The sequence below is a fragment of the Taudactylus pleione genome, unplaced genomic scaffold, assembly GCF_031769625.1.
Source record: "Taudactylus pleione unplaced genomic scaffold, aTauple2 ptg000377l, whole genome shotgun sequence".
Taxonomy (NCBI): Eukaryota; Metazoa; Chordata; class Amphibia; order Anura; family Myobatrachidae; genus Taudactylus; species Taudactylus pleione.
The window spans coordinates 7,857,495-7,884,851 of record NW_028284778.1 but is presented as its reverse complement, the minus strand read 5'-3'; the positions used below and the strand labels follow the sequence as shown (position 1 = coordinate 7,884,851).

General features: G+C 45.6%; 2 protein-coding genes across 4 annotated transcripts in view; one reads left to right on the top strand and one right to left on the bottom strand.

The window, feature by feature from the left end:
• Positions 1 to 3,342: 3,342 nt before the first annotated feature.
• On the bottom strand, positions 3,343 to 19,151 carry LOC148508115 (uncharacterized). The gene is made up of 4 exons (XM_088445198.1): positions 19,067 to 19,151; positions 11,442 to 11,537; positions 10,759 to 11,299; positions 3,343 to 5,208 (listed from the first exon to the last, which is right to left on the bottom strand). Exons 2-4 carry the CDS (start codon positions 11,535 to 11,537, stop codon positions 3,548 to 3,550), a joined length of 2,298 nt encoding a protein of 765 aa, XP_088301324.1. The 5' UTR covers positions 19,067 to 19,151; the 3' UTR covers positions 3,343 to 3,547.
• Positions 19,152 to 19,392: 241 nt separating this feature from the next.
• Positions 19,393 to 27,357, top strand: part of LOC148508114 (uncharacterized) — a 34,834-nt gene continuing 26,869 nt past the window's right edge. For 2 of the 3 annotated variants that reach the window (XM_088445251.1, XM_088445249.1), the window contains exon 1: positions 19,393 to 19,478. The gene's annotated coding sequence lies outside the window, so the exon portion shown is untranslated. Of the gene's footprint in view, positions 19,479 to 19,551; positions 19,573 to 27,357 lie in introns of those variants that run through there. The other variant, XM_088445250.1, reaches the window with a different exon arrangement.

Genomic DNA, 27,357 nt, shown 5'->3' with positions numbered 1-27,357 from the left:
ATGAGGAGCGGCCAGTGTACAATACCAGCTCTGTGAGTGATGACAGCAGAGAGAGCACATACAGTGATAAAGCATCAGGGATGAAGAGCGGCCAGTGTACAATACCAGCTCTGTAAGTGATAACAGCAGAGAGAGCACATACAGTGATAAAGCATCAGGGATGAGGAGCAGCCAGTGTACAATACCAGCTCTGTGATGACAGCAGAGCACATACAGTGATAAAGTGTCAGGGATGAGGAGCGGCCAGTGTACAATACCAGCTCTGTAAGTGATGACAGTAGAGCACATACAGTGATAAAGCGTCAGGGATGAGGAGCTGCCGGTGTACAATACCAGCTCTGTAAGTGATGACAGCAGAGTACATACAGTGATAAAGCGTCAGGGATGAGGAGCGGCCAGTGTACAATACCAGCTCTGTAAGTGATGACAGCAGAGTACATACAGTGATAAAGCATCAGGGATGAGGAGCGGCAGGTGTACAATACCGGCTCTGTAAGTGATGACAGCAGAGCACATACAGTGATAAAGCATCAGGGATGAGGAGCGGCCAGTGTACAATACCAGCTCTGTAAGTGATGACAGCAGAGCACATACAGTGATAAAGCATCAGGGATGAGGAGCGGCCAGTGTACAATACCAGCTCTGTAAGTGATGACAGCAGAGCACATACAGTGATAAAGCATCAGGGATGAGGAGCGGCCAGTGTACAATAACAGCTCTGTAAGTGATGACAGCAGAGCACATACAGTGATAAAGCATCAGGGATGAGGAGCGGCCAGTGTACAATACCAGCTCTGTAAGTGATGACAGCAGAGCACATACAGTGATAAAGCATCAGGGATGAGGAGCGGCCAGTGTACAATACCAGCTCTGTAAGTGATGACAGCAGAGCACATACAGTGATAAAGCATCAGGGATGAGGGGCAGCCAGTGTACAATACCAGCTATGTAAGTGATGACAGCAGAGCACATACAGTGATAAAGCGTCAGGGATGAGGAGCGGCCGGTGTACGATACCGGCTCTGTAAGTGATGACAGCAGAACACATACAGTGATAAAGCATCAGGGATGAGGAGCGGCCAGTGTACAATACCAGCTCTGTAAGTGATGACAGCAGAACACATACAGTGATAAAGAGTCAGGGATGAGGAGCGGCCAGTGTACAATACCAGCTCTGTAAGTGATGACAGCAGAGCACATACAGTCATAAAGCGTCAGGGATGAGGAGCAGGCAGTGTACAATACCAGCTCTGTAAGTGATGACAGCAGAGCACATACAGTGATAAAGCATCAGGGATGAGGAGCGGCCAGTGTACAATACCAGCTCTGTAAGTGATGACAGCAGAGCACATACAGTGATAAAGCGTCAGGGATGAGGAGCGGCCAGTGTACAATACCGGCTCTGTAAGTGATGACAGCAAAGCACATACAGTGATAAAGCGTCAGGGATGAGGAGCGGCCAGTGTACAATACCGGCTCTGTAAGTGATGACAGCAGAGCACATACAGTGATAAAGCATCAGGGATGAGGAGCGGCCAGTGTACAATACCGGCTCTGTAAGTGATGACAGCAGAGCACATACAGTGATAAAGCATCAGGGATGAGGAGCGGCCAGTGTACAATACCAGCTCTGTAAGTGATGACAGCAGAGCACATACAGTGATAAAGCGAAAGGGATGAGGAGCAGCCAGTGTACAATACCAGCTCTGTAAGTGATGACAGCAGAGCACATGAAGTGATAAAGCATCAGGGATGAGTAGCGGCCAGTGTACAATACCAGCTATGTAAGTGATGACAGCAGAGCACATACAGTGATAAAGCATCAGGGATGGGGAGCGGCCAGTGTACAATACCAGCTATGTAAGTGATGACAGCAGAGCACATACAGTGATAAAGCGTCAGGGATGAGGAGCGGCCGGTGTATGATACCAGCTCTGTAAGTGATGACAGCAGAGCACATACAGTGATATAGTGTCAGGGATGAGGAGCGGCCAGTGTACAATACCAGCTGTTTTGTGTGGCTGACGCAGAGGCAATGGGAGGGGGCCGTCATGCTTCGTGCTGCAGCTGAGGGCACATGTGTCTGCGTGGGGGGGTGACTCCAGTTACAGTGTCGATTGGGGTAGCTGGAGTGATCAGTTCCTTGGTGGAGGGTGGAGAGGGTATTTCAGGCGTGGTATAGCCTCCAACGAGTTTTGGATTGTGGCCTTCTTCAACACAAGAGCACCACCGGTCCAGGTATCCGCTAGCACAACTAGCGAGTGGCATCCTGTTTTGGACCGCTGCACACTCCCAGTACTCTGACCATGGCGATTGGACACCCCGCCCAGCTCACAGCAGCTCTCAAGGTCTGGGCCGGCAGGTTGCACTTCCGCACCTAGGGACACTGCCCACAAGCTACCGGCAGTGTCCACCCGCAGACTGTGCCCACCATCACCTGCATTTAGAGGGATTTTTAACCCGCAGGCAAAACACAGACCTCAGCATCACCACCACGGTGCCGGCACCACTTGCCAAAGCTAGGACAAGACAGGCATTGCCCCATAGCAAGAAATGCCACCTCCAAGGCAACCTACCAGTAGGTAAGTCATATGCATGCTCCACCGTGCGGGATGCCGCCACAGCAACTTATAAGGCCATATTGACTTCCATTATCCATCCAACTGCTCGCAAGCCTGTAGAGCATAGGTCCAGCAGGAAAGATGTGCTGGTCAAGAACTGCATGGTAAGGAGCCCCCTAAAAGGGTTTACCGACCTTCCCCCCTGAGCCAGTCACATCATGAGGCCACCCCACACCCCCATACACCCCCTGGGACCATTCCAGAGCAGCACTGTGCCTATTCAATAAACGGTTTTGGCCCTGCACCTCTTTGTCCGTTTCTCATTCTCCACGCAATCACCGCATAACACACACACAATCCAGTTCTCCCACACATCTAGAGAAGCGCACCTGACCCACACTTCTTTCAGTTCGCATTCTCAGTAGGACCAGGTACCCCTACTACAGGAGCAGCACTCTCCCCTTCCCCCGTTCCAGCAATACCTCAGATACCCATACACACCTCAATTTCCCCATTACCCATTCCACCGCACCCACTTCCATTTCCGACCCCACACTCCCTAAGCCTACCCCGCCCCTTTTGCCACCAGCCACCTTTTCTACCACCCCACCACCTTACCCCCACCAACACCACCGTCTACACAAATATTATATGAGCATGGTTCACCACCATTGCCTATGAATAAAATATGTTTGTGTTCTCCTGTAAATAAAGTGTAAAAACACAATGTGGTCTATACTAAGGATAATCAATTTTTGATGAATCTCAGGCAGTATTTTAAGTATAACTGCAATTGTATTACATTGTATTACATATATGCTGGGTGGTCAACAAAATAAAAGTCCACATTCAGGACATAGAAAACTCACCTGTGTGATATTTCTCATGTCTAACAAGATCTAATTTATCTATACAACATTCATTTCTGTATAGAACAATTCTCACATTTGGAACATCTAGAATATTGTTACAAACTCATTTTAGGTCTATAAGTTCATGGACATTACATTTCTATTGTGAATTTTCTCATGTGTAACAAGATGTATTTTGTTTCTAAAACATTTCCCACACACAAGGCATGGAAATGGTTTCTCACCTGTGTGAGATCTCTGATGTATAACAAGAGCTGATTTATGTGTAAAACATTTCCCACACTCAGAGCATGGAAATGGTTTCTCACCTGTGTGACTTCTCTGATGTCTAACAAGAGCTGATTTATGTTTAAAACATTTCCCACACTCAGTGCATGGCAATGGTTTCTCACCTGTGTGACTTCTCTGATGTTTAACAAGGTGTGATATGCATGTAAAAAATTTCCCACACTCAGAACACGGAAATAGCTTCTCACATGTGTAACTTCGCTGATGTTTAACAAGAGATGATTTAGTTCTAAAACATTTCCCACACTTAGAACATGGAAATGGTTTCTCACCTGTGTGAGTTCTCTGATGTGTAACAAGGTCTGAAGTCTGCAAAAAATATTTCCCACACTCAGAGCATAGAAATGGTTTCTCACCTGTGTGACTTCTCTGATGTTTAACAAGAGCTGATTTCTCTGTAAAACATTTCCCACACTCAGAGCATGGAAATGGTTTCTCCCCTGTGTGACTTCTCTGATGTCTAACAAGATGTGATTTGTATATAAAACATTTTCCACACTCAGAACATGGAAATGGTCTCTCACCTGTGTGATTTTTCTGATGTCTACCAAGTTGTGATTTCCTTGTAAAACATTTCTCACACTCTGAGCATGGAAATGATTTCTCACTTGTGTGAGTTATCTGATGTTTAACAAGGTGTGATTTGTTCATAAAACATTCCCCACACTCAGAGCATGTAATTGGTTTCTCACCTGTGTGAGTTCTCTGATGTGTAACAAGATATGATTTGTGTGCAAAACATTTCCCACACTCAGAACATGGAAATGGTTTCTCCCCTGTGTGACTTCTCTGATGTTTAACAAGAGCTGATATGCATGTAAAACATTTCCCACACTCAGAACAGGTTAATAGTCTCTCACCTGTGTGACTTCTCTGATGTTTAACAAGCGATGATTTCTCTGTAAAACATTTCCCACACTCAGAGCATGGAAATGGCTTCTCACCTGTGTGACTTCTCTGATGTGTAACAAGGTCTGAATTCTGCAAAAAACATTTCCCACACTCAGAGCATGGAAATGGTTTCTCACCTGTGTGACGTCTCTGATGTGTAACAAGATGTGATTTCCCTGAAAAACATTTCCCACACTCCGAACATGGAAATGGTCTCTCACCTGTGTGACTTCTCTGATGTGTAACAAGCAATGATTTATATGTAAAACATTTCCCACACTCAGAACATGGAAATGGTTTCTCACCTGTGCAATTTCTCTGATGTGTAACAAGCTGTGATTTGTGTTTAAAACATTTGTCATTTATAGAACAGGGGGATATTTTATCTACTCTCAATGCTGTACTACCATTTCCAACAGAGTTATCAGGAGAACAGTCAGATGAGAAATTAGATGACAAATCTGTACTGTGATGTGCTGGGTGTATAAAAGGGCTTTCACGTGAAGAATCTCTTGCGATGTAGTTGCCTTCTATCTCACAATCTGGAGACAGCATGGGAAATTCCTCTGAGACATTCCTGCTGTTACATCCATGTGCTGGAAATAAAATACATGGTAATATGAATATTTCCCCTATGACAAGTTTATTTTTTCCAAGAAAATCTATGATTAAAAGTTCTAGAATTACCATCAAATAGATAAATTAAAGATGTTTCAAGGTACAGTCACAAGCTGCCCAGTTTTGGTATATTTGTAGATGGCTCCCACCACCCAGTCTGCTGGATTGGGGAATGTTTATCAGCCTCTTATAGGTACAAATCACATGGAGTGGCTATACTCTTTCATCATGATTTACGCTATATGATACAGGACTGGGGTATGTTTATCAGCCTCTTATAGGTACAAATCACATGGAGTGACTATAGTCTTTCATCATGATTACTCTATATGATACTGGATGGGGTTTCTGATCCCATGGGCTGTTGTCTGGTTGTGGAGATGGAAAGTAGTAAATGTATATTGGTGACCATCTATGCTCCCAATATTACTCCTAGTGATTTTATTTTCTAAACTGTCCCAACTCTTAGCTCGTCAAATATTACATACTCTGATACTAGCTGGCGATTTAAAGTGGACGAACCTAATATTGACAAGTCCAATCCTGCTTCACACTTAAAAGCTCCCTTGTGGTACCATATTCATGGTTTTATAACTACATTTCAATTAAGTGATCTGTGGGGATTACATAACTAGACAGATAGATCATTAACCCCATTTCCAGAGCTCATCACTCCCTGATTCGCACAGATGACTATTTAGTGGCTAATCACTGGGATGCTCAGGTGTGATCGGTGGGTGTTGGTGACATTATAGTTTCTGATCATGCCCCCATTAGGCTTAGGTTATGGCATGCTTCCTTCATGGCAACTGACCTTCTTCTTGGAGATGTCAGAGGGGTTCATGAGGGATTATGTATTTAATTACGTGCAAGCTGAAAAGAGAATACTCTGAACAGTAAACTTCCCTGCAATCTAATGGAGCTTTGGATTTCATCGCTGTACTATCAGATGTCACTCTGAGATCCTAGCTACAGTGTAAATGGCTTCTAGAGAGGTTCCTTACAGCGCAGGCACAGATATGTATTGGTTACTCTAAACATGTTTTTTTTTATAAGTGGGGGAACAAATGTGGGAAATTGCTGTCAATGATGTTTAGATCATAGAGGAAAGGCTCCTTTATTAAGGATCATCCTACGGGCGAAACCCATGTCCAAACTTCAGGAACCTTATCCCGTTTCCATTACTTCTATACTGAACTTTATCAATCTATATGGATGGACAGGCCTCTTATAGATATAGGATAGAATTCTCACACAGGCATATTTGCCTACACTTACTCAGACTCAAAGAGACACTCTGTCTGCTGACATCACTGAGTCGGAATTGACAATTACTGCCAATCAACAACCACATAAATCTCCAGGATCTGACAGGGTCACTGGGTTAAATTTGTAACTTTTACAACCACACTTGACACCAACATTGTTAGAACCTTACAACAGAATTCTCCACTACAATCCACCTTACCCATCTTCACGATTGCCTATGTGATACTTATTCCTAAACCTGACAAAGATCCCTTCTAGTTGACTTCTAACAACCCAGATCTCTCCTCAATACGGACTTCACACTTCTTTCCAAAATAACAGCTAATAGACTGCAGACTAACAGACTTGTTATCTTCACACCAATGGGGTCTCATCGGTGGCTGACATTCCATGATGGTGTATATACAGTTATTGCTGCAGTGATAGATTTATCTATCAATTGACCCACTTTTCTGCATTTTACAATCTTGGTGTCACAACTCACGGATGGGTAGTGGATGCTAGCCCATATTTTGGGATTGACGAGACCTATAACTGAGGCACGGAGTCTAACGTACCGGCAGTATTTACCAGGGATCCCCATAAGGAGGTTTGGCCTTAGCTGCATCTGACACACAGGTCACGGCCCTCAGACTAGGTTCCCTAATATAGACATTGGTGTACGCTGGATGGAGCAGACTACAATGAAGATGTACAGCAGGCATGTCAAACTCAAAATACCAACTGGGCCAAAATATTCAAGGTCTAAGAGTGTGTGGGCCACAAGAAAAAAAAAAAGAGTTATTAATAAAAACTAATACAGTGCCCCTTATGTATTAGAGCCCCTTATGCAATGCCACTGTAGTTGTGCCCATTATGCAATGCCCCCTATATAAGAGCCCTTTAAGCAATGCCCCCTTCATAAGAGCCCCTTATGCAATGCCCCTAGTATTGTCCATTATGCAGGGCTCCCAGTAGTGCCCCTTATGCAATGCCCCCTGTATTAGAGCCCCTTATGTAATGACACTGTAGTTGGGCCCATTATGCAATGTCCCCCATTTAAGAGCACTTTATGCAATGCCCCCTATTTTATAACCCCTTGCGCAATGTCCCTAGTATTGTCCATTATGCAGTGCCCCCAGTAGTGCCTCTTAAGCAGTGCACCCAGTAGTGCCCCTTTTGCAGAGCCCCCAGTAATGCCTTACACAGTGCCCCCAGTAGTAACCCTTATGCAATGCCACCTGTATTAGAGCTACTTACGCAGTGCCCTCAGTAGTGTCCATTATGCAGTGCCCCCAGTAGTACCCCTTATGCAGTGCCCTCAGTAGTACCCCTTATGCAATGCCCCCTATATTAGAGCCCTTTACACAGTGCCCCCAGTAGCACCCCTTATGCAGTGCCCACAGTAATGCCCCTTATGTTGTACCGCCTCCCAGTAGAGAACAGGTCCCTTCTCCCCTGTGCAGTACTTACCTCTTTCTTACTTACCTCTCTTCATGCTGGCCGCCGGTTACCACTGCCACGTAGACTTCCGCTGACTGGATCTAACTAGATCCAGCAGGGCAGGCTCCTCTCATTACGGGTGACATCATAACGTCACCCGTGCACCCGCGAACTGCATCACTGGGAACGCGGGTCTCTGATCGCTTCAGTGATCAGCGTTCCTAGTTTTAAATAGAATAAACACAAATATTTAGTGGCCCAGTCACCCCTGCCACGATCGGAGTTACATATATTATGTGACCCAGTCACCCCTGCCATGATCGTATTTGGGCCGCATTAAATGTCTATTTGAGCCACATGCGACCTGCGAGTTTGACATGCCTGATGTACAGCATAGTCAACAAGCAGTGTCAGAACATGAACGGACAACATGGTACCAGGGAGCAGACGTAGGCAGGTTACGGAGGATAGCCAAGGTCAAACCTGGAATACCTAGCAAAGTACCAGGGAGCAGACATATGCAGGTCACAGAAGATAGCTAAAGTCAGGAACGAGCAAAAGGATTCTCTGGGACGCTGGAGTAAGGTTTTGAGCCTATACTCTGGCACAAGAGTGCTCCCAGGGACTTCCTTACATAGACAGGGGCTTGAATTAGGTGCCTCCTGTGACATCACAATGAGAGGGTTTTGCCCTTTAAATGTTACTTAGGTCTGCGTGTGCACCGCCAGAGGAACCCTGTCCGCCTGCACCATGACGCCGGAAGGAGGAACAGAACTACACAGCAGCAGGCGCTGGGGACTCCCCGCCCGCTGACCAGCGGTGCCAGGACTCGGTAAATGCGTCCTAGTGTCCGGCGCGCTGTGACACTTGGTTTCCGTTCAAGGGTATGTCTGTGGGCAACCTCACAAATGAAAACATATATGTGCATGGATAAACATATACACACACACACACGTGTACATATATATATATATATATATATATATATACACACACACACACACACACACACACGCGCGCACACACACATATAAAAAGGACTGCGCCATGGCGGTATGTAAATCAAAGAGATTGCATGAATATAAAAGTATTAGTTGACTGATAACTTAATATAACAAGGCTTCTCTCAATAAAAGAATAATATATTTAATATCAACATAATACATATATAAAAAACACAAAAAAACAATACAATTGTTAAATATATGCAATGAGATAAGAATTATTGCTGGTAGCACTTGTGGTTAAATGTGTATAAGTGGAATGATAATCCTTATTGGTCCAAGAAATCTTTGATCCTTAAAAGTGTCTAAAGTCTCTCATAATAAAAGATGTAAAGGTATATCAAAGTTTCCAATCTGCTCATAGGACGGAATCCCAACAGCGGAGGTAAGTAACCCTAATCCTCCCCTCTCCCTCCCTTACCCTCCCTTAGGGGTGCCTAACCCTAACCCCCCCTAGTGCCTAACCCTAACCTACCCCTGGTTAGTGCCTATAGCTAGCCCCCCCACTCCCTAAACCTAAGCCTCCCGGGGGAGTGCCTAACCCTAACACCCCCTTCTCCTAGCCTAACCCTAGCCTTCCACAGGGGGTGCCTAACTCTAAGTCCCCCCCGAGGTGCCCTAAACCTAACCCCCCATCCCAGGGCTAAGTGAGTACTTACCCCGTCAACGACGATGCAGCCAACATGACTAAATCCAAGGGCCCTTTCCTGCACCCTAAATAAAGAAACCATATTGGAGCAACCTTCTCCCACTGACTTGGGAGCAGAACCAAATCTCCTAACTGGGTATTCTACTACCTACGCGCCCCCTTACTAAAACCATCTCCAACATTTCAGGGGAGCTGGAGTCATCTCCTTTTATCTTACTTGGGTAGGGCTAGCTTGGTTACAATGGTGACATCTCCTCGGTTTATGTATTTCTTACAGTCACCGCCACTTCTGCTCACTTCCGTTCAGGAAACTCATTTGGCAAATCAACAATCTAAATCTAATGGAGACATCAACTTTCCACATGTGCCACATTACACCCATGCTGCCATACTGAGGTATTTATGGGACTGGCTTCATGGTCACCATTCCTACACAAACACTTCCTTTGAGTGGTATTTCCTGACTGACTATCGTTTTCTTAATTTCCTCCATCAACACGATTCTGAAGTTCCACAGCGGATACATGAGAATCCCCTATTGCAGTCCACATGTAAATTGAATAATGGGTACCGATGGCTTCTGGTGTATGAGATACACCAGAGAGCGTGGGGAGAAGACTGGTCAGATATCTGGCCTGGTAACACACAGTGACATGATGTGAGGGGAAGAGCAGGAGTATAATAGGGGCTGATGGCTCGAGGTGTATGAGATACAACCAAGAGTGTGGGGAGGAGACTGGTCAGATCACTGGGCTGGTAACACAGTGACATGATGTGAGAGGGGAGAGCAGAAGTATAATAGGGGTGGATGGCTCCTGATGTATGAGATACACCAGAGAGCGTGGGGAGGAGACTGATCAAATATCTGGGCTGGTAACACACAGTGACATGATGTGAGGGGGAGAGGAGTATAATAGAAGCTGATGGCTCCTGATGTATGAGCTACACCAGAGAGTGTGGGGAGGAGACTGGTCAGATCTCTGGGCTGGTAACACACAGTGATATGATATGAGGGGGAGAGCAGAAGTATAAAAGTGGCTGATGGTTCCTGACTACCCCACTGGGCAGACACATTTTCCTCATTAGTTTCTAGTTACAGAGGAGGGTGTAGGATGTGAGAACGTTGTAGTGACTGAGCAAGGAGAATATGTGACTCTTTTCTGTATTTAATGTTCATTACTCACCTGTGCTGCTATCAGTAAGGATTTTCTCCTCCTTACACTGTTGAACACCCATCACATACGTCTCTTGTTCTCCCTCTGTATCTTCTGCCTTATTATCAGTCACATACATTTCTTCTTCTCCCTCTGTATCTTCTACCTTCATAACAGTCACATACGTCTCTTCTTCTCCCTCTATATCTTCTACCTTCATATTAGTCACATACGTCTCTTCTTCTCCCTCTGTATCTTCTACCTTCATATTAGTCACATACGTCTCTTCTTCTCCCTCTGTATCTTCTACCTTCATATCAGTCACATATGTCTCTTCATCTCCCTTTGTATCTTCTGCCTTTATATCAGTCACATATGTATCTCCTTCTCCATCTTCTACCTTAATATCATCAGTCACATACGTCTGTTCTAGTCCCTCTATATCTTCTGCCTTCATATTAGTCACATACGTCTCTTCTTTTCCCTCTGTATCTTCTGCTTTCATATCAGTTACATATGTCTCTTCTTCTGTCTCTATATCTTCTACTTTAATTTCAGCAAAATCTTCACTCTAAATGACCCATAAAAAATAATGTTTGATTTAATTTAGACTAAACAGTATAATATCATTGTATATGACACACACAGCTGCTCTACAGATCATCTAGAAAAAGTCACTTTGGTATATTGGCGAGACCCTAAGTCCCATCTACCTGATGCTCTTGTGGGATTCTGTGATTCTTCTCTGTATAATCCTGGGAATAAAAAGGACAGGGACATCGCTGGGGTATTTCTGTTACTGGATCCATCTGTAGGAGACACACAGTGACTGAGTACATTGTATATATGTGATTATCAGATAATGTGTTTATATAGAGGGCCCCCATACCTGCTCTCCCCTGCACATTAAATAATAGTCTCCTCTTACCCAGTGATGTGAGGGGCCGGTGATTCTCCATCATCACATAGTTGTACAGACCACAGTGTTCCTCTATAAACTCCCCCTCCTGCACGGAGACTTAGACAATGACATCCTGACACCTTATAGGAACCTGACACACTAAAGACATGACCCAGACAGCCCATGGTATTACTGTATAATAGGCCTGATTAATCACAGATCACTACTGCCTGTATAATAATAACAGGACACCACAGGCTGCTTGTAAATTAATAATAACAGGACAAAACCGGCTCCTCCACTGTATTATAATAATAATAACAGTACACCACAGGCTGCTCCCCCTGTATAATAATATATAAACAGGACACCCCAAGCTGTTCCCCTGTATAATAATATAATAACAGGAGATCACAGGCTGCTCTCCCTGTATAATAATAATATGACACTCCAGGCTGCTCCCCTGTATAATAATAACAACAAGACACCACAGGCTGCTCCCACCATATTAATAACAGGACACCACAGGTTGCGCCCCCTGTATTATAATAATAATAATAATAATAATAATGACAGGACACCACAGGCTGCTCCCACCATATTAATAATAACAGGACACCACAGGCTGCTCTCCCTGTAAAATAATAATAATAATGACAGGACACCGCAGGATGCTCCCCCTGTACAATAATAACAGGACACCAAAGGCTCCTTCCCTCTATAACAATATAACAGGACACTATACGTTGCTCCCCTATATAATAACAACAACAACAACAGGACACCACAGGCTGCTCTCCCTGTATAATAACAGAACACCACAGGCTGCTCCACCTGTATAATAATATAACAACAGGACACTATACGTTGCTCCCCTATATAATAATAACAACAACAACAGGACACCACAGGCTGCTCCCTATGTATAATAACAACAACAACAGGACACCACAGGCTGCTCTCCCTGTATAATAATAATAATAATAATAAAAATAACAGGACACCACAGGCTGCTCCCTGGTATAATAATAACAGGACACCACAGGTTGCTCTCCCTGTATAATAATAACAGGACACCACGGGCTGCTCTCCCTGAATAATAATAATAATCAACAGGATACTGCATGTTGCCCCTCTGTATAATAATAACAGGACACCACAGGACCCTTTGTATAATAATAATAACAACAACAACAACAGGACACTGCAGGCTGCCCCCCTGTATAATAATAACAGGACACCACAGGCTCCTCCCCTGTATAACAATAATAATAACAGAACACCACAGGCTGCTCCCCCTGTATAATAATATAGTAACAGGACACCACAAGTTGCTCCCCTATATAATAATAATATTATTATTATTAACAGGACACCACAGACTGCTCTCCCTGTATAATAATAATAACAACAACAACAACAACAACAACAGGACACCACAGCCTGCTCCCCCTGTATAATATTATTATTATTATTAACAGGACACCGCAGGCTGCTCCCCTGTATAATAATAATATTAATGATAATTATTAAAGGACACCACAGGTTGCTCCCACTGTATTATAATAATAATAATAATAATAATAATAATAAATAACAGGACACCGCAGGCTGCCCCCCTGTATAATAATAACAGGACACCACAGGTTGCTCCCTTTGTATATTATTATTATTAACAGGACACCACAGGCTCCTCCCCTGTATAATTATAATAATAATAATAATAACAACAGAACACCACACCACAAGCTGCTCCCCCTGTATAATAATATAGTAACAGGACAAACAGGACACCACAAGTTGCTCCCCTACATAATAATAATAAACAACAGGACACTGCAGGCTGCCCCCCTGTATAATAATAACAGGACACCACAGGTTGCTCCTCCTGTATAATAATAACAGGACACCACAGGTTGCTCCCTTTGTATAATAATAATAATAATAATAATAACAGGACTCCGTAGGCTGCCCACCCTGTATAATAATAACAGGACACAGCAGGCTGTTCCCCTTGTACAATATTATTATTATTATTATTATTATTATTAACACTGCTTCCAGTGTATTATAATAATAATAATAATAATAATAATAATAATAACAGGACACTGCAGGCTGCTCCCCTGTATAATAATAATAACAACAGGACACCACAGGCTGCTCCCCTGTATAATAATAAAAATAATAATAACAGGACACCACAGGTTGCTCTTTTTGTATAATTATAATAACAGGACACCGCAGGCTGCCCACCCTGTATAATAATAACAGGAGACCATAGGCTCCTCCCCTGTACTATAATATAATAACAGGACACCACAGGCTGCCCCCCCTGTGTAATAACAGGACACCACAGGTTGCTCCCTTTGTATAATAATAATAACAGGACAGAGCAGGCTGCCCACCCTGTATAATAGTAATAATAACAGAACACCACAGGCTGCTCCCCCTGTATAATAATATAGTAACAGGACACCACAAGTTGCTTCCCTATATAATATTATTATTATTCCAATTAATCTTTTCGTTAAGGCCTCTCGGCCACACAGTATCAAGCCGGAAAATCCAATGCGCTTCTAGAATAAGGAGTTTTTTTTATCCTATCTCCCCCTCTACATGAAATTTCCGTGACGTTTGGCCCACATAATACAGGCCACATGGGCACCAAATGATGTACACCACAAAAGATGATAAACACATAAGCACATAACGGATATCGAACATTTTATCAAGATGAGGATGCTTAAAACAACGGGATGAGACCAAATATCTACACGTAGTACAGTTGTAGCAGGAATAACACCCCGGAGGTTTCACATAAATATTAGGGGGAACAGGTATTCCTCTACCAGTGATATCTGTGATCATAAGCCGGTCTTTAAGATTGCGGCCCCTACGAAAAGCAGCCACCGGTCTCATATTCTTAAACACTGGTAATTCCGCGTCAGAGGAGACTATGGGCCAAAGTGCCTTAGTGGCATGTCTGATGACGGGACTTGCCACTGTAAAATCACTTGACCATGGAATAATCCTGTCACCATCCCTCACTCTAGACAATAATAATTCCTCTCTAGGCATACATAACACCTTTTTTTGTTCTTGCAATGTGTCATAATCCTAACCTCTACTTAAATATTTGGCAATCAACTCATCCAGTTTACATGAAACCTTAGATCTATCACTCATTATCCTAGACACTCTCATCATTTGTGAGAGTGGAAGGCCTTTTTTGAGAGCAGGTGGATGATGACCACTCGCCATCAAAAAAGTATTGCGGTCCACATCTTTGCAGAAAACATCTGTAATGATCATACCATTGTTGATCTTAAGTTGTACATCTAGAAAGGATGCTGTATCAGTGCTAAACGCATATGTGAACTTTATCGAAGAATCCAAACCATTAATTTCATTAAGCAGTGACACAAACTGTTCAGCACCACCTGTCCACAACACAAATATGTCATCTATGTACCTAGTATAAACAGGCATATAACGCTTCACCTCTGGTCTATGCAAAAACATCTTGTTCTCCTGATCAAACATAAAAATGTTTGCATATGACGGGGCCACAGAGGACCCCATCGCACAGCCGCGCAATTGCAAGTAATAATCACCATCAAATAGGAAATAATTTTTAAACAGAGTGAATTCCAGTAAAGACATAAATAGATCAATGTCCATTACATTAGGATGAAGGTATTGTGTCACAAAACTTTTCATGGCATCCAAACCCTCCACATGAGGAATGGAGGTGTATAGACTACAAATGTCCAAACAGCAAAGTAAAGTGCCATCTGGAACATCTTTAATCTCCTCAAGCAGTATCAGAAAACTGGTAGTGTCCTTAAGAAATTAAGCTTGTAACAATAATAAAGGCTGGAGCAAAAAATCCAAAAATTGCACCACAGGCTGTAACAATGAATCTCTGGCCGAAATGATCGGTCTACCTGAGGGTTTTTTATTATCCTTATGCAGCTTAGGTAAAGTATACAACACTGGGACCTTAGGAATTTCATTGAATATGATTTTATCAGTTTAGGAGGTAGTTTATTCTCAGAAACTGCCCGGTCCAATAACGTCTTAAGTTCTTGTTGATATTGCTTAGTTGGATCGAACCAAAGTTTTTTATAAACCTCGACTTCCGAGAGTTGTTTCACAATCTCCTCTTTATAGTCTTGGATAGCCTGCACTACAATTGCCCCTCCTTTATCGGCAAGTCTGATGATAATGTCTGATTCTTTAGTGCAATAGTTTCTGCCTTGGATAAAGTTTTCTTAACCTTTCCAGATGCCGCAGTAAATCTAGTGACCGTATCATCTAAAAGCCTGTTAAAAGTTCTTAATGAGGAATTAGTCGAAATCGGATCAAATACAGATCTGGATGCTTTCTTCAAAAATTCATCAATCACTGAAGTTTCCAGAGTAGGTGTTTTATGCTGAAAATGCTCCTTAAGCCTTAAATTGCGAGAAAATTTATGTTGATCTCTTTTCCAGTTAAAGTTATCATGGAAATTGGTCGGCACAAATGAAAGTCCTTTATTTAGGATCTGTATCTCAGTGTCCTTTAGAACTCTTTTGGAGAGATTAAAAATTAACGTCTCCATTTGGGAGGATTCCTGGGTGGAATTTTTTTGCCCCCTCTGTATATGGCACCGGGACAAGTTGGTGATATTGCATAATATTGCATTAGAGTGCTGGCAGTTTTGGATATATATATATACATATATATACACATACACACACACACTGTATATATACACACACGAGGGTTGTTCAAAAAGTAATGCCTAAATGCTCACAACTCAAATTTTATTATACAGATTTGAAAATTTGCTGTAAAATACTTTGAAGTCTTAGTAACAGAATGACGAATGACTCTACTCAAAAAATTCACCATCTGCCCTCAAACATTTTCTACACCTTTCAACCCAAGCTGTGAATCCACTTTGGAAAAATTCCAGTGGTTGGTGTTTGAGCCAGGAATGTATGGCATTTTTAACAACCTCTATGTCTTCAAAATGTTGACCACGGAGACAGTATTTGAGAGGGCCAAACAGATGAAAGTCAGAAGGGGCCAAATCAGGACTGTATGGTGGATGTGGCATTAATGCCCACCCCATTTTGGCAGTGGCCGCAGATGTTGCCATCGAAGTGTGAGGTCTGACATTGTCATGGTGTAAGATGACATTTAACAGTGGAATTGTTGACCTTTTTTTGCGGATGGCTTCTTTCAGCTTCTTAAGTGTAATAATGTATTGATCACTGTTGATTGATTGGTTTTGTCCAAGTAATCAATGAGAATAACACCTCACCAATCCCAGAAGAATGTGGCCATGACTTTGTTTACGGATCGCTGTGATTTAAACTTTTTTGGCCTAGGTGAACTTGGGTGTTTCCATTGCTTTGATTGGGCCTTTGTTTCTGGGTCATAAAGGAGTACCCAGGTCTCATCTCCTGTAATGACATTTTCCAAAAACGTCTCAGGGTTGGCTTCAAAGTTGGTCAAAAGGTCATTGCACACTTCCAACCTCTGGGCCACATGAACCCTGGTTAATTGCTTTGGAACCCATTTAGCACACACTTTACGATATCCCAAATCATTGATTAGTGTTTCTACAGTGCCATGACTACATTCAAGTTCATCACTGATATCTCTGATGGTCACACGACGGTCTTTCTGAATCATGGCATCGACTTTGTGTCAGTTTTCTGCTGTCACTGCAGTTGATGGTCTGCCACCACGTGGTTTGTCGCACACGGACTATTCTCCCAATTGAAAACGCTTCATCCACCTTCTGACATTGCTATAGTCAATTGTACGCTCACCATACACTTTTTTCAGTCTTCTGTGGATTTCTGTAGCACTGCAGCCTTCTTTTTCCAGAAATTCAATGACAGCTCTTTGTTTCATCTTGGATTCCATGGTATTTCTTGGACTACCTAAACAAAACTAAATATACAGTTAGCAGACATATTAAAGTACAAACTGACAAAGTTTCAAATAAATGTTGCATATTACTTCAGAGTTATGAACATGTAGGCATTACTTTTTGGACAACCCTTGTGTGTGTGTATATATATATTTCATGTTTTCTTTATTTCTCTTATCATTTTGCTCATATTTTACTGCATTTTTTGTTAGCAGGCATTCATTTTTGATACACATGGGATTAGTTCCTATGTATTTGTCACTGTTTTTGTATTTTTATCACTTTAGTATCTATAGCATGTTTATCTTTTCTGTTCTGGTTCTCCTTTTCATTTTCCCCACTGTGGTTACAGCGCACACTAGCCACGGTGTTCAGTTGATGTCGGTTGCCAGGCAACAGTACTAGCTTGAGGGTCAGCTGACCCACACACGTCACTTCCGGGGGTGGTCTCTTCCTTCTACGGGACACGGAGACACGCTGTCGGGAAACGGACTCTGCTATTTAGGTAAGATGCTTTTATTCTTTTGTACCTTGAAAAAAGAGCCGGTGGAGCTCTGAAATGTTGGTGTTCAATATACATGTTTCTTCTTCAAGTCCCGGAGTGCCGCCCGTGTCTTTCTTATGAGGGACATATGTTACTATAGTCATGGCTAGGGAAGGCACCATGGCATTTAGTGTTCTTGGACCTAGGAGTGCTGGTTCTTTACAGTGGAGTCAATAAATATATAATATATATATATATATATATATATATACATACACACACACACTGTATATTCCCCATACCTCTGAGCACTGGGTGATGATGTATATGTCTGACCAGTAATGATACAGATAATCACTATATACGTCTCCCATCACACAGCTGGTCAGTTCTGAGGGGTTATTGCCCCTGGTTAGACCAGGCTTTATATCGTCTTTCTGTTACGTTCTGTGTATTTCCTGACTTATTGCGCTATACGGATAACACCTCGGTCATTTCTTACTGACACTATTACAGGTTACATTTTATTATTAGTAGGTTGTGTGCCTCAAAATATAGAGAACTTTCTCCTTTTGTTGTTGTCACCTGTATAATAATGCATTACCAGGGACTGCTCCATCTGCATTATACTAACACCGGGGTCTGCTGAACTTGTATAATGATAATGCAGCACCAAAGTCTACTCTAGCTGTATTATAGAAACAAAAGCCTCTGCCACTCCTGCATTATACCAACACTGGCATCTGCTCCATCTGTATAATGATAATGCAGTGCCAGAGTATTTTCCAGCTGTATATTAGTAACAATTGGATTTGGTTCATCTGTATCAAATCAACACTGGGGTCTGCTCCACATGTATAATGAAAATGCAGCACGAAAGTCTGCTCCAATCATATACTACAGTAACAAAAGCTTCTGCCATACCCGTATTATACCAACACTGTGGACTGCTCAACGTGTATGATAATAATAATGAGGGACCAGTCTACTCCCCCTGTATAGTAACAATAAATACCATTACCTGCTGCTTATTCCTGCTGGTACCGTCACCCGGAAGCTGCAGTTACACAAAAAGAAACGCCCCTCTAGATAGCCACGCCCCTCTCACCTCCGTGTAGATGACTACTGTATGCCCCGCCCACTCTGATCATATTGACCGCCCTCCTCTCATTCCCCTCAGTGCGGTGATTGGCAGCAGCGAGTATCCAATCAGGTGGCACTAAGTAGGAAGGACGTCCCGTCACAAGAAGCCACATGCACATGCCGCTCACAGCTTCATCACCAGAGTAATAGCTGTACAGTCTGATGGTGTCCTCATGTACGGTGACCGGCGGCCATATTCTTATAGTCTCCCAGTCACAGAGCAGAGAGGGCGGGGCCACAGGGGCTTTAGCTGCCATTTTGTCATAGATATTCCTGACAGCCGGAGCCAGGTAACGTGTGCTATATATTTAATATTATTATATAGGGGAGAGGGACCGTACAGTGATATATGAGGGGGCATAACCCAGCGCACACTGATATGTGGTATTATTATTATATAGGGGAGAGGGGACCGTACAGTGATATATGAGGGGGAATAATACATCTCCCAGCACACACTTATATGTGGTATTATAATTATATAGGGAGAGAGGGGACCATACAGTGATATATGAGGGGGAATAAAACAGCTCCCAGCACACACTGATATGTGGTGTTATTATTATATAGGGGAGAGGGACCGTACAGTGATATATGAGGGGGCATAACCCAGCACACACTGATATGTGGTATTATTATTATATAGGGGAGAGGGGACCGTACAGTGATATATGAGGGGGAATAATACATCTCCCAGCACACACTTATATGTGGTATTATAATTATATAGGGAGAGAGGGGACCATACAGTGATATATGAGGGGGAATAAAACAGCTCCCAGCACACACTGATATGTGGTGTTATTATTATACAGGGGAGAGGGGACCGTACAGTGATATATGAGGGGGAATAATACATCTCCCAGCACACACTATGTGGTATTATTATAGCGGAGAGGGGACCGTACAGTGACATATGAGGGGGAATAACACAGCTCCCAGCATACACTGATATGTGGTATTATTATTATATAGGGGTGATTGGACTGTACGGTGATATATGAGAGAATAATACAGCTCCCAGAACATATGTGGTATTATTATTATATATTATAATATTTTATTTAAAAAAAATATGCCCAAGAGGTGACTCTTCTTTGTCCATAAGCCCCCATTGAAAAATTACTTACCATCTCCCATTGACAATAGACCCCCCCCATTGGTAATAGATCCCATTAAAATTACCCCCTATTAAGAGTATTACCGCTCACTCCCATAGACATTACATCCCCCACATGCAGAGCGCAGTGGAGCATGTCATGGGGGTCTGATCACCCCCCACCCTGCTACAGCTGATCTCTGTACTTGCAGAGATCAGCCAAATATCTGGTGCATACACTCTAGAATGCCGGTCGTGCTGCCCCGCCGCGTCCCTAGGGTGCGATTCCGTAAGTGATGTTGTCAGTCTTGGGCTGCCACATCACTGCATGGTGGTTCGGGAGTCTCCTTTTAACAAACTCGGGGACACAGCAGTGTGGCACGTTCTCATGTGATGCGACCTTGTCAGCTGAAGCACAGCTGGTTGTGGTCCCATCACATGTTACCACTCCGTTTAAGCGGTTAAACATTTAAGGTGCGTATACACATAACGATTTTTTGAATGATTATACTATAACGACATCATTATCGTTAAATCGTTTGTAAAATCATTCATCTTTTCAAGCTGAATGATGAACGATAATCGTTCATGCGCGTTCACGTTTGCAGTTTGTAGTTCCTTGTCTATTCTGACAGTCCAACAAACGATTTTCGTTCCGAAAATCATTCATGTTGTGCAGAATTAACGATAAACGATTAACTATTTCCATTCACTGTATATCATCTTAGAGGTCTCTCTCGCTGCTTCAGTTATACATTGTCCCTGCTCTGATGGCCTCTGCTGCCACCTTGTGTCCGTGTATAGTTAATTGGTAGGGTTCCTCATAGCCGCTTACATCATAGAGCTCTCTCTCACTGCTTCCCTATTATACATTGTCCCTGCTCTGATGGCCTCTGCTGTCACCTTGTGTCTTGGTAGAGTTATTGGTAGGGTTTCTCATAGCCGCTTATGTCATAGAGGTCTCTCTCGCTGCTTCCCTATTGCACGTTGTTGTTGGCCATAGTACCGCTTTCCCAGCCTTCCTGGATGTCTTCATGATAATATTTTTCCATCCTTGTATTTTTCTCACGGCCGAAGTTTCTTCCATTTGTTAGATCTTAGATGTTCAGCTCTTCCTCCATGTTGTGGCTGTAATAAGTCCAGTTTCTTGGATAACAGCGACCGGTGAACAGATGGTAAAATCTGGATTCAATTTGGATTTTTTGTTTTTCAATTTTTGTTTTCTTTCTTTGTAGCTTCATTTGGTTTCCACACTAGGTCCCTGTTTCCAGCACTAATTCTCCTGTGGAGCATGCCTGGTCATTGCTAGGGTCCTTGCTGTTAGATTTGTGCTTTGTTCTCTATTAGAATAAAACTGGTGTAATAATAGTTTTCTTGCAAACATCTGTTTATTGGCTCTGTCCCATTGTATATGTAACAGTGTTCTCCCCAGAATTTTTTTCCAGCTGGGTGGCATCAAGAAGTAGCCGGGTGGGGGCCTTCGCTATAATAAAATGTTTTAAATCCTGACCTTATAATGATTTAAACTTGAAATAACAATTTATATATTAATTCTCCTCTTCTTCTTAGAGGCCCAGTCGTCTGCAGCTTTATCATAATCAAAGTCTATAGGATCTGGTCCCTCTAGTGAAATCAGCATCACGTTTTCTACTTCAGGGTCCATAGGGTATCCACAGGATACCTTGGGGTATAGGTGTGACGTCAGTCGCAGGGCACCAAAGAGTTAAGCTTTCAGCCTCCCAGGATGCACTAGGTCCCCCTCCTATACCCCGCCCCCGGGCCAAGGCACCTCAGTTTAGTTTGGTGCCCGGCCGGAGTCGGGTGCACCTGTTGGAGTGGGGGCTAGAAGAGCCCCTGAAGCTTTTTCTTCATGCAGCTGTGGCTGCACATCTGGATGAACAGCATGGACAGTCAGTCCTGACGTCCATGCTGTCTTCCCTACACCCCGCCGGTACCAGAACGCCGGTACTGATCCGGGGATGCTGGTGGGCGTCTGGGGTCACAGCTAGCGGTGACCCCAGATGCTCCGGACCATGGCCGGATTCAAGGGGGACAGAGGTAAGCAGCGGGGTCCCGCGGTGGGTCCCCGCTGATCACATGGTCCTAAGTCCCCAGGCAGGGGGCTCCCTGGGGACTGGCTGCAGCGTGGAGCCAGGCGACCAACCTGCGCTTCCACTACCCCCTGGGACAGCGGACCGCAGCAGAGCGGTAGCGCTGCGGCGTCCCAGGGGTTAAATGCATGCCAGGGGAGCGCGCCTTCCCTGTCTCACAGCCGGCGCCTCCCCCGCTGCACACAGCCCTCTCTGCACTGTGCTGACTGGTCCTGTGTCAGCGCTCCTCCCCCAGGCCAGCTTCTCTCTGCTCCTCGGCGGCCATCTTCTCTGCAACGCATGGTGAACGCTGCTGGAAGTCTGGAAGGAAGCATCGTGGTCTGGGTCCCCCCGCATACCTCTCCTCCGCTGTGGCTCAGGTCTGTGTATGCAGCGCTGTGTCCTACCAGGCCCTGTGTCTGTGTAGTTGAGTGATCAGCGCTGTTAGTGCAGGAATTGTTATTTCTCTGCATTGTATGTGACTGTGCTAGCGCTGCCTGTAACTATTCTTCTCTAAACTGTCAGCTTTATTACTGTCCCTGTTCTTTCTGCTAAAGCCCTTGCGGTGCGGTGCTGCAGGGTGGTCTCTCGCCTATTTAATACTTAATTGGTGAGAGAGGTCACATACGTGGTGCCATCATGTCTGAAAGTGATTTTCCCCTCCGGCTACAGTGTACCACGTGCAAAGTACCGTTAGCGGAGGGGGAGGGTAGCGCGGAGGGCCTTTGCCGGCAGTGTTTGTCCATGGCGCGGCCTATTACGGTTACAGCACCGGTACAGGAGCCGCCCTGGGCTTGTTTCGCTCAGGCGTTAACAGCTTTAGTGGGCCAGTTAGCTCCGCAGCCCGCGTTTACTCCGATGGGTTTGTCCCAGCAGTCTGTGGTGTCGTCACCCATGCAGGGGTTCCCACGACAATTGGTGGTACCCCACAGTCTCCCTATTTCCCCGCTCCCGGGTTCTCAGGAGCCAGCGTGGGTTAACTCCCTGACGAGTTCTTTACAGCACTTGTCGGATGTGTTGCAAGGGGAGTCTGTGATGCGGCCTCATAAAAGGCCGGTGGCGTCTCTGTCCGCTCCTTATGAGGATGACGAAGGGACGTCTGATGATGGGGAGATTCTGGATCCTTACGATCAGGAACCTTTCCATACTAAGGACGCTGATGCTAAGTCCAAAGTATATATTCCTGGACTTATTCGGGCGGTCCGCACAGCCTTGGTGATTGAGGACGAAGTTCCCCCAGCGGCTAAATCTAAGTATGCCTTTTTCAAAGATGTGAAGGGCGATGCCACAGTCTTTCCTCTTTCGGGTCAGTTGGTGGACCATTTAGAGGAGGCGTGGAAACAACCTGGCAAAAGATACCAGCCGCAGAGACGCCTGGCGGTGGCTTATCCGTTCGCGGATAATTATTTTGCTAAGTGTGAATCCCCTCCACAGGTGGATTCTCACGTGACCCGTCTTGTCCGTAGTGCCACATTGCCGATGCCATCCATGTCCTCCCTTAAGGATGCTACGGACCGCAAGGTAGAAATCTGCCTGAAGTCCGCTTATTCCCTTGCAGGGGGGGCAGCACGGCCGGCTATGGCCATTTGCTGGGTTGCCAGAGCGATGGAGCGCTGGGCGGATTCATTAGAGGCTTCTTTTGAATCCGACTGTCCGGCCGAACAAGCGGAGTTGTTTGGCAATCTCCGTGATTCGGCCACCTACATCAATGAGGCGGCTCTAGACATTAGTACTCTGGTGTCTAGAATTTCTTCAGCAGCGGTAGCTGCTCGTCGCACCTTGTGGCTGCGATCCTGGAAGGCGGACGCAGATCCAAGAAAGGTCTGGAAGCGTTGCCGTTTACCGGAGAAGTTCTCTTCGGTCCGGATCTGGATAAGATTGTGGCCACGCTGGCGGCAGCCAAATCTGCTTGTCTCCCGTCGGCCGCTGCTCCTTCTGGTTCTGGACCATCGTCCTTTCGGTCATCTAGGGCCCAGGGCAGGCCCAAACCACAGTCGTTTCCTCGACAGGCTGGCCCTAAGAAATCGGTCAAGCCCCGGAAACAGGCATGGAGTACCAGACGTCCGGCCCCCAAGCCAGATGACAAGCCTGCGGCCTTACGGTCCGGGTCTCCCCTTGGGGGATCCCAGGGTGGGAGGCCGCCTGCTGCAGTTCTCCCGGTGTTGGTCGTTCACTACGACAGACACTTGGGTTCTGGAGGTGGTCTCTCACGGGTACGCCCTCTCCTTCCGGCACAGACCCCCGGCTCGATTCTTCACCACGGGTCTCCCATCAGACCGGAACAAGGCTACGGAGCTGCGGAAGGTATTGCACACTATGCTCCAGGCTGGAGTTATAGTGCCTGTTCCATTCTCCCAGAGGGGCCAGGGTTTCTATTCAAATCTATTTTTGGTACAGAAACCCAATGGGTCATATCGTCCGATTCTCAACCTCAAAGCACTCAACAAGTCTTTGCGGGTCCCGAAGTTTCGGATGGAGACCCTACGGTCCATCATTCTGGCGCTGGAACCTGGGGACTACATGGTGTCATTGGACATACAGGACGCTATGGCGGTCATGGCGGCTTCTCTGCGGCTGCAAGGAGTCCGCATGTTGCCGTACTTGGACGACCTGTTATTGGTGGCAGGATCTCCAGAGCTCCTGTTACACCACTTGGACCTGACCATTGCACTGCTGCAACGGCACGGCTGGCTAATCAACTGGCAGAAGTCCACTCTAATCCCATCTCGGAGGATTCTGCATCTTGGAGCCTTATTGGACTCGGGACAGCAAAGGATCTTCGTGACGGAGGACAAGATCTCTGCTTTACAGTCAAGGGTGCGCAGTTGTCTGCACAGCCGCCGGGTGTCCTTACACTCGGCGATGAGGTTACTGGGCTCCATGGTGTCGGTGTTCGACATGGTGGAATACGCCCAGTTTCACTCCAGACCTCTGCAGCACCTGATCCTGTCCAAGTGGAACGGGCTGCCTCAGTCTCTGAAGTTCCAGACGATTGTGCTCACCCCGGAGGTTCGCCTGTCCCTTGCGTGGTGGTTACAGACGACCCACCTCAACAAGGGACGTCCGTTCTGGGTTCCAAATTGGGTCCTGTTGACAACGGACGCCAGTCTTCGGGGCTGGGGAGCAGTTTCGGGTCCACACTTGTTCCAGGGCAGGTGGACACCGACAGAAGCGGAGCTTCCAATAAATATCTTGGAACTCCGTGCGGTCTTCAATGCTCTCCTGCAGGCACAGCGGTTTCTCCAGGGTCACCCGGTGCAGGTCCAGTCGGACAATGCTACCACCGTGGCCTACATAAACAGGCAAGGAGGAACTCGCAGTCGGGCGGCTCTCGTAGAGGTCTATCGGATCCTGGTTTGGGCGGAGCGCAATCTTCCGGCCATATCAGCGGTCTTCATCCCGGGAGTGCTAAATTGGGAGGCGGACTTTCTAAGTCGCCAGGACGTTCATCCAGGGGAATGGTCCCTGCACCCGGACGTTTTTCAACTACTGGTGGACAGGTGGGGTCTTCCAGAAATCGACCTCATGGCGTCCCGGCACAACAACAAGTTGCCGGTGTACGGGTCTCGCACAAGAGACGAAGGGGCGTCTCTGGTGGATGCTCTGTCCGTCCGGTGGACGTTCAGGTTCGCATACCTGTTCCCTCCGGTCTCCCTTCTTCCACGGGTAATCCGGAAATTCAAACAGGAAGGAGGGACGCTCCTGTTGATAGCTCCCGCGTGGCCCAGACGGCACTGGTTCTCAGACCTTCAGGGTCTGTCCGTGGACAGTCCTCTGCGGTTGCCGCTACGACCGGACCTTCTGTCTCAGGGTCCTTGTCTTCACCCGGACCTGACTCGGCTGTCTTTGGCGGCGTGGCTGTTGAGACGGCCATGCTGAGGTCCTGGGGGTTTGCCAGCTCTGTGGTGCGTACCATGTTACGAGCTCGGAAACCGTCTTCCGCGAGGATATACCATCGCGTGTGGCATACGTTCTTCCAGTGGTGTCGACCGAGAGGTTATGCACCGCGGGAGTTTCGTCTGTCTCGGATTCTCGCCTTCCTGCAAGCGGGACTAGATCATGGGCTTCGCCTTGCTTCTTTGAAGGTACAGGTTTCGGCCCTATCTGTCTGGTTTCACCGTAGGATTGCTACAATCCCGGATGTGCGCACCTTTATGCAAGGTGTTCTCCGTATTCAGCCGCCCTTTGTTCCACCTGTGGCGCCTTGGGATTTGGCTGTGGTCCTGAGGGCTCTCCAAGGACCGCCGTTTGAACCACTGGGCTCAGTGGATATTAAATGGCTAACAGCTAAGACTGTTTTCCTTCTGGCCGTTGCTTCAGCCAGACGTGTTTCTGAGTTAGGGGCTCTTTCTTGTAGACCCCCTTTCTTGGTTTTTCATGGGAACAGGGCAGTGCTCCGCACTCGGCCCGAGTTTCTTCCCAAAGTTGTTTCCCAGTTTCATGTTAACGAGGAAATAGTTGTTCCGGCCTTTAACTCACCGGGTCTTTCCGTGGGTGAGGCCTCTTTGGATGTTGTGCGGGCCTTAAGGACTTATGTTGACCGCACTTCTTTGTTTAGGAAGTCGGACGCTTTGTTGTCCTCTATCGCTTCTGTAAAAAGGGTTGGCCTGCTTCAAAGCAAACTTTGGCAGCCTGGATCCGTATGGCTATTTCTGAAGCTTATCTTCATGAAGGCCTACCGGTCCCTCCTTCTCTGAAGGCTCATTCCACTAGGTCTGTGGGTCCTTCGTGGGCAGCTCGACGTGGTGCCTCGGCAGTTCAGATCTGCAAGGCTGCTACGTGGTCTTCTGTCCATACCTTCGTGAGGTATTACAGGTTTGACACCTTCGCCTCTCAGGATGCTTCCTTCGGGCGGCGGATTCTCCTTTCTGCACAGGAGCGTCCCCACCCTTAAAGGATACTGCTTTGGGACATCCCCAAGGTATCCTGTGGATACCCTATGGACCCTGAAGTAGAAAATATGAGATATGGTAAGAACTT

Bases quoted from the DNA above. Each gene is read 5' to 3' on its own strand.
- LOC148508115 (XM_088445198.1), bottom strand. From the start codon at position 11,537: ATGGATCCAGTAACAGAAATACCCCAGCGATGTCCCTGTCCTTTTTAT. The intron at 11,300-11,441 runs GTAGATGGGACT...TGGGTCATTTAG, and splicing joins GAATCCCACAAGAGCATCAG to AGTGAAGATTTTGCTGAAAT. The intron at 5,209-10,758 runs GTGAGTAATGAA...TTTTATTTCCAG, and splicing joins CCTTACTGATAGCAGCACAG to CACATGGATGTAACAGCAGG.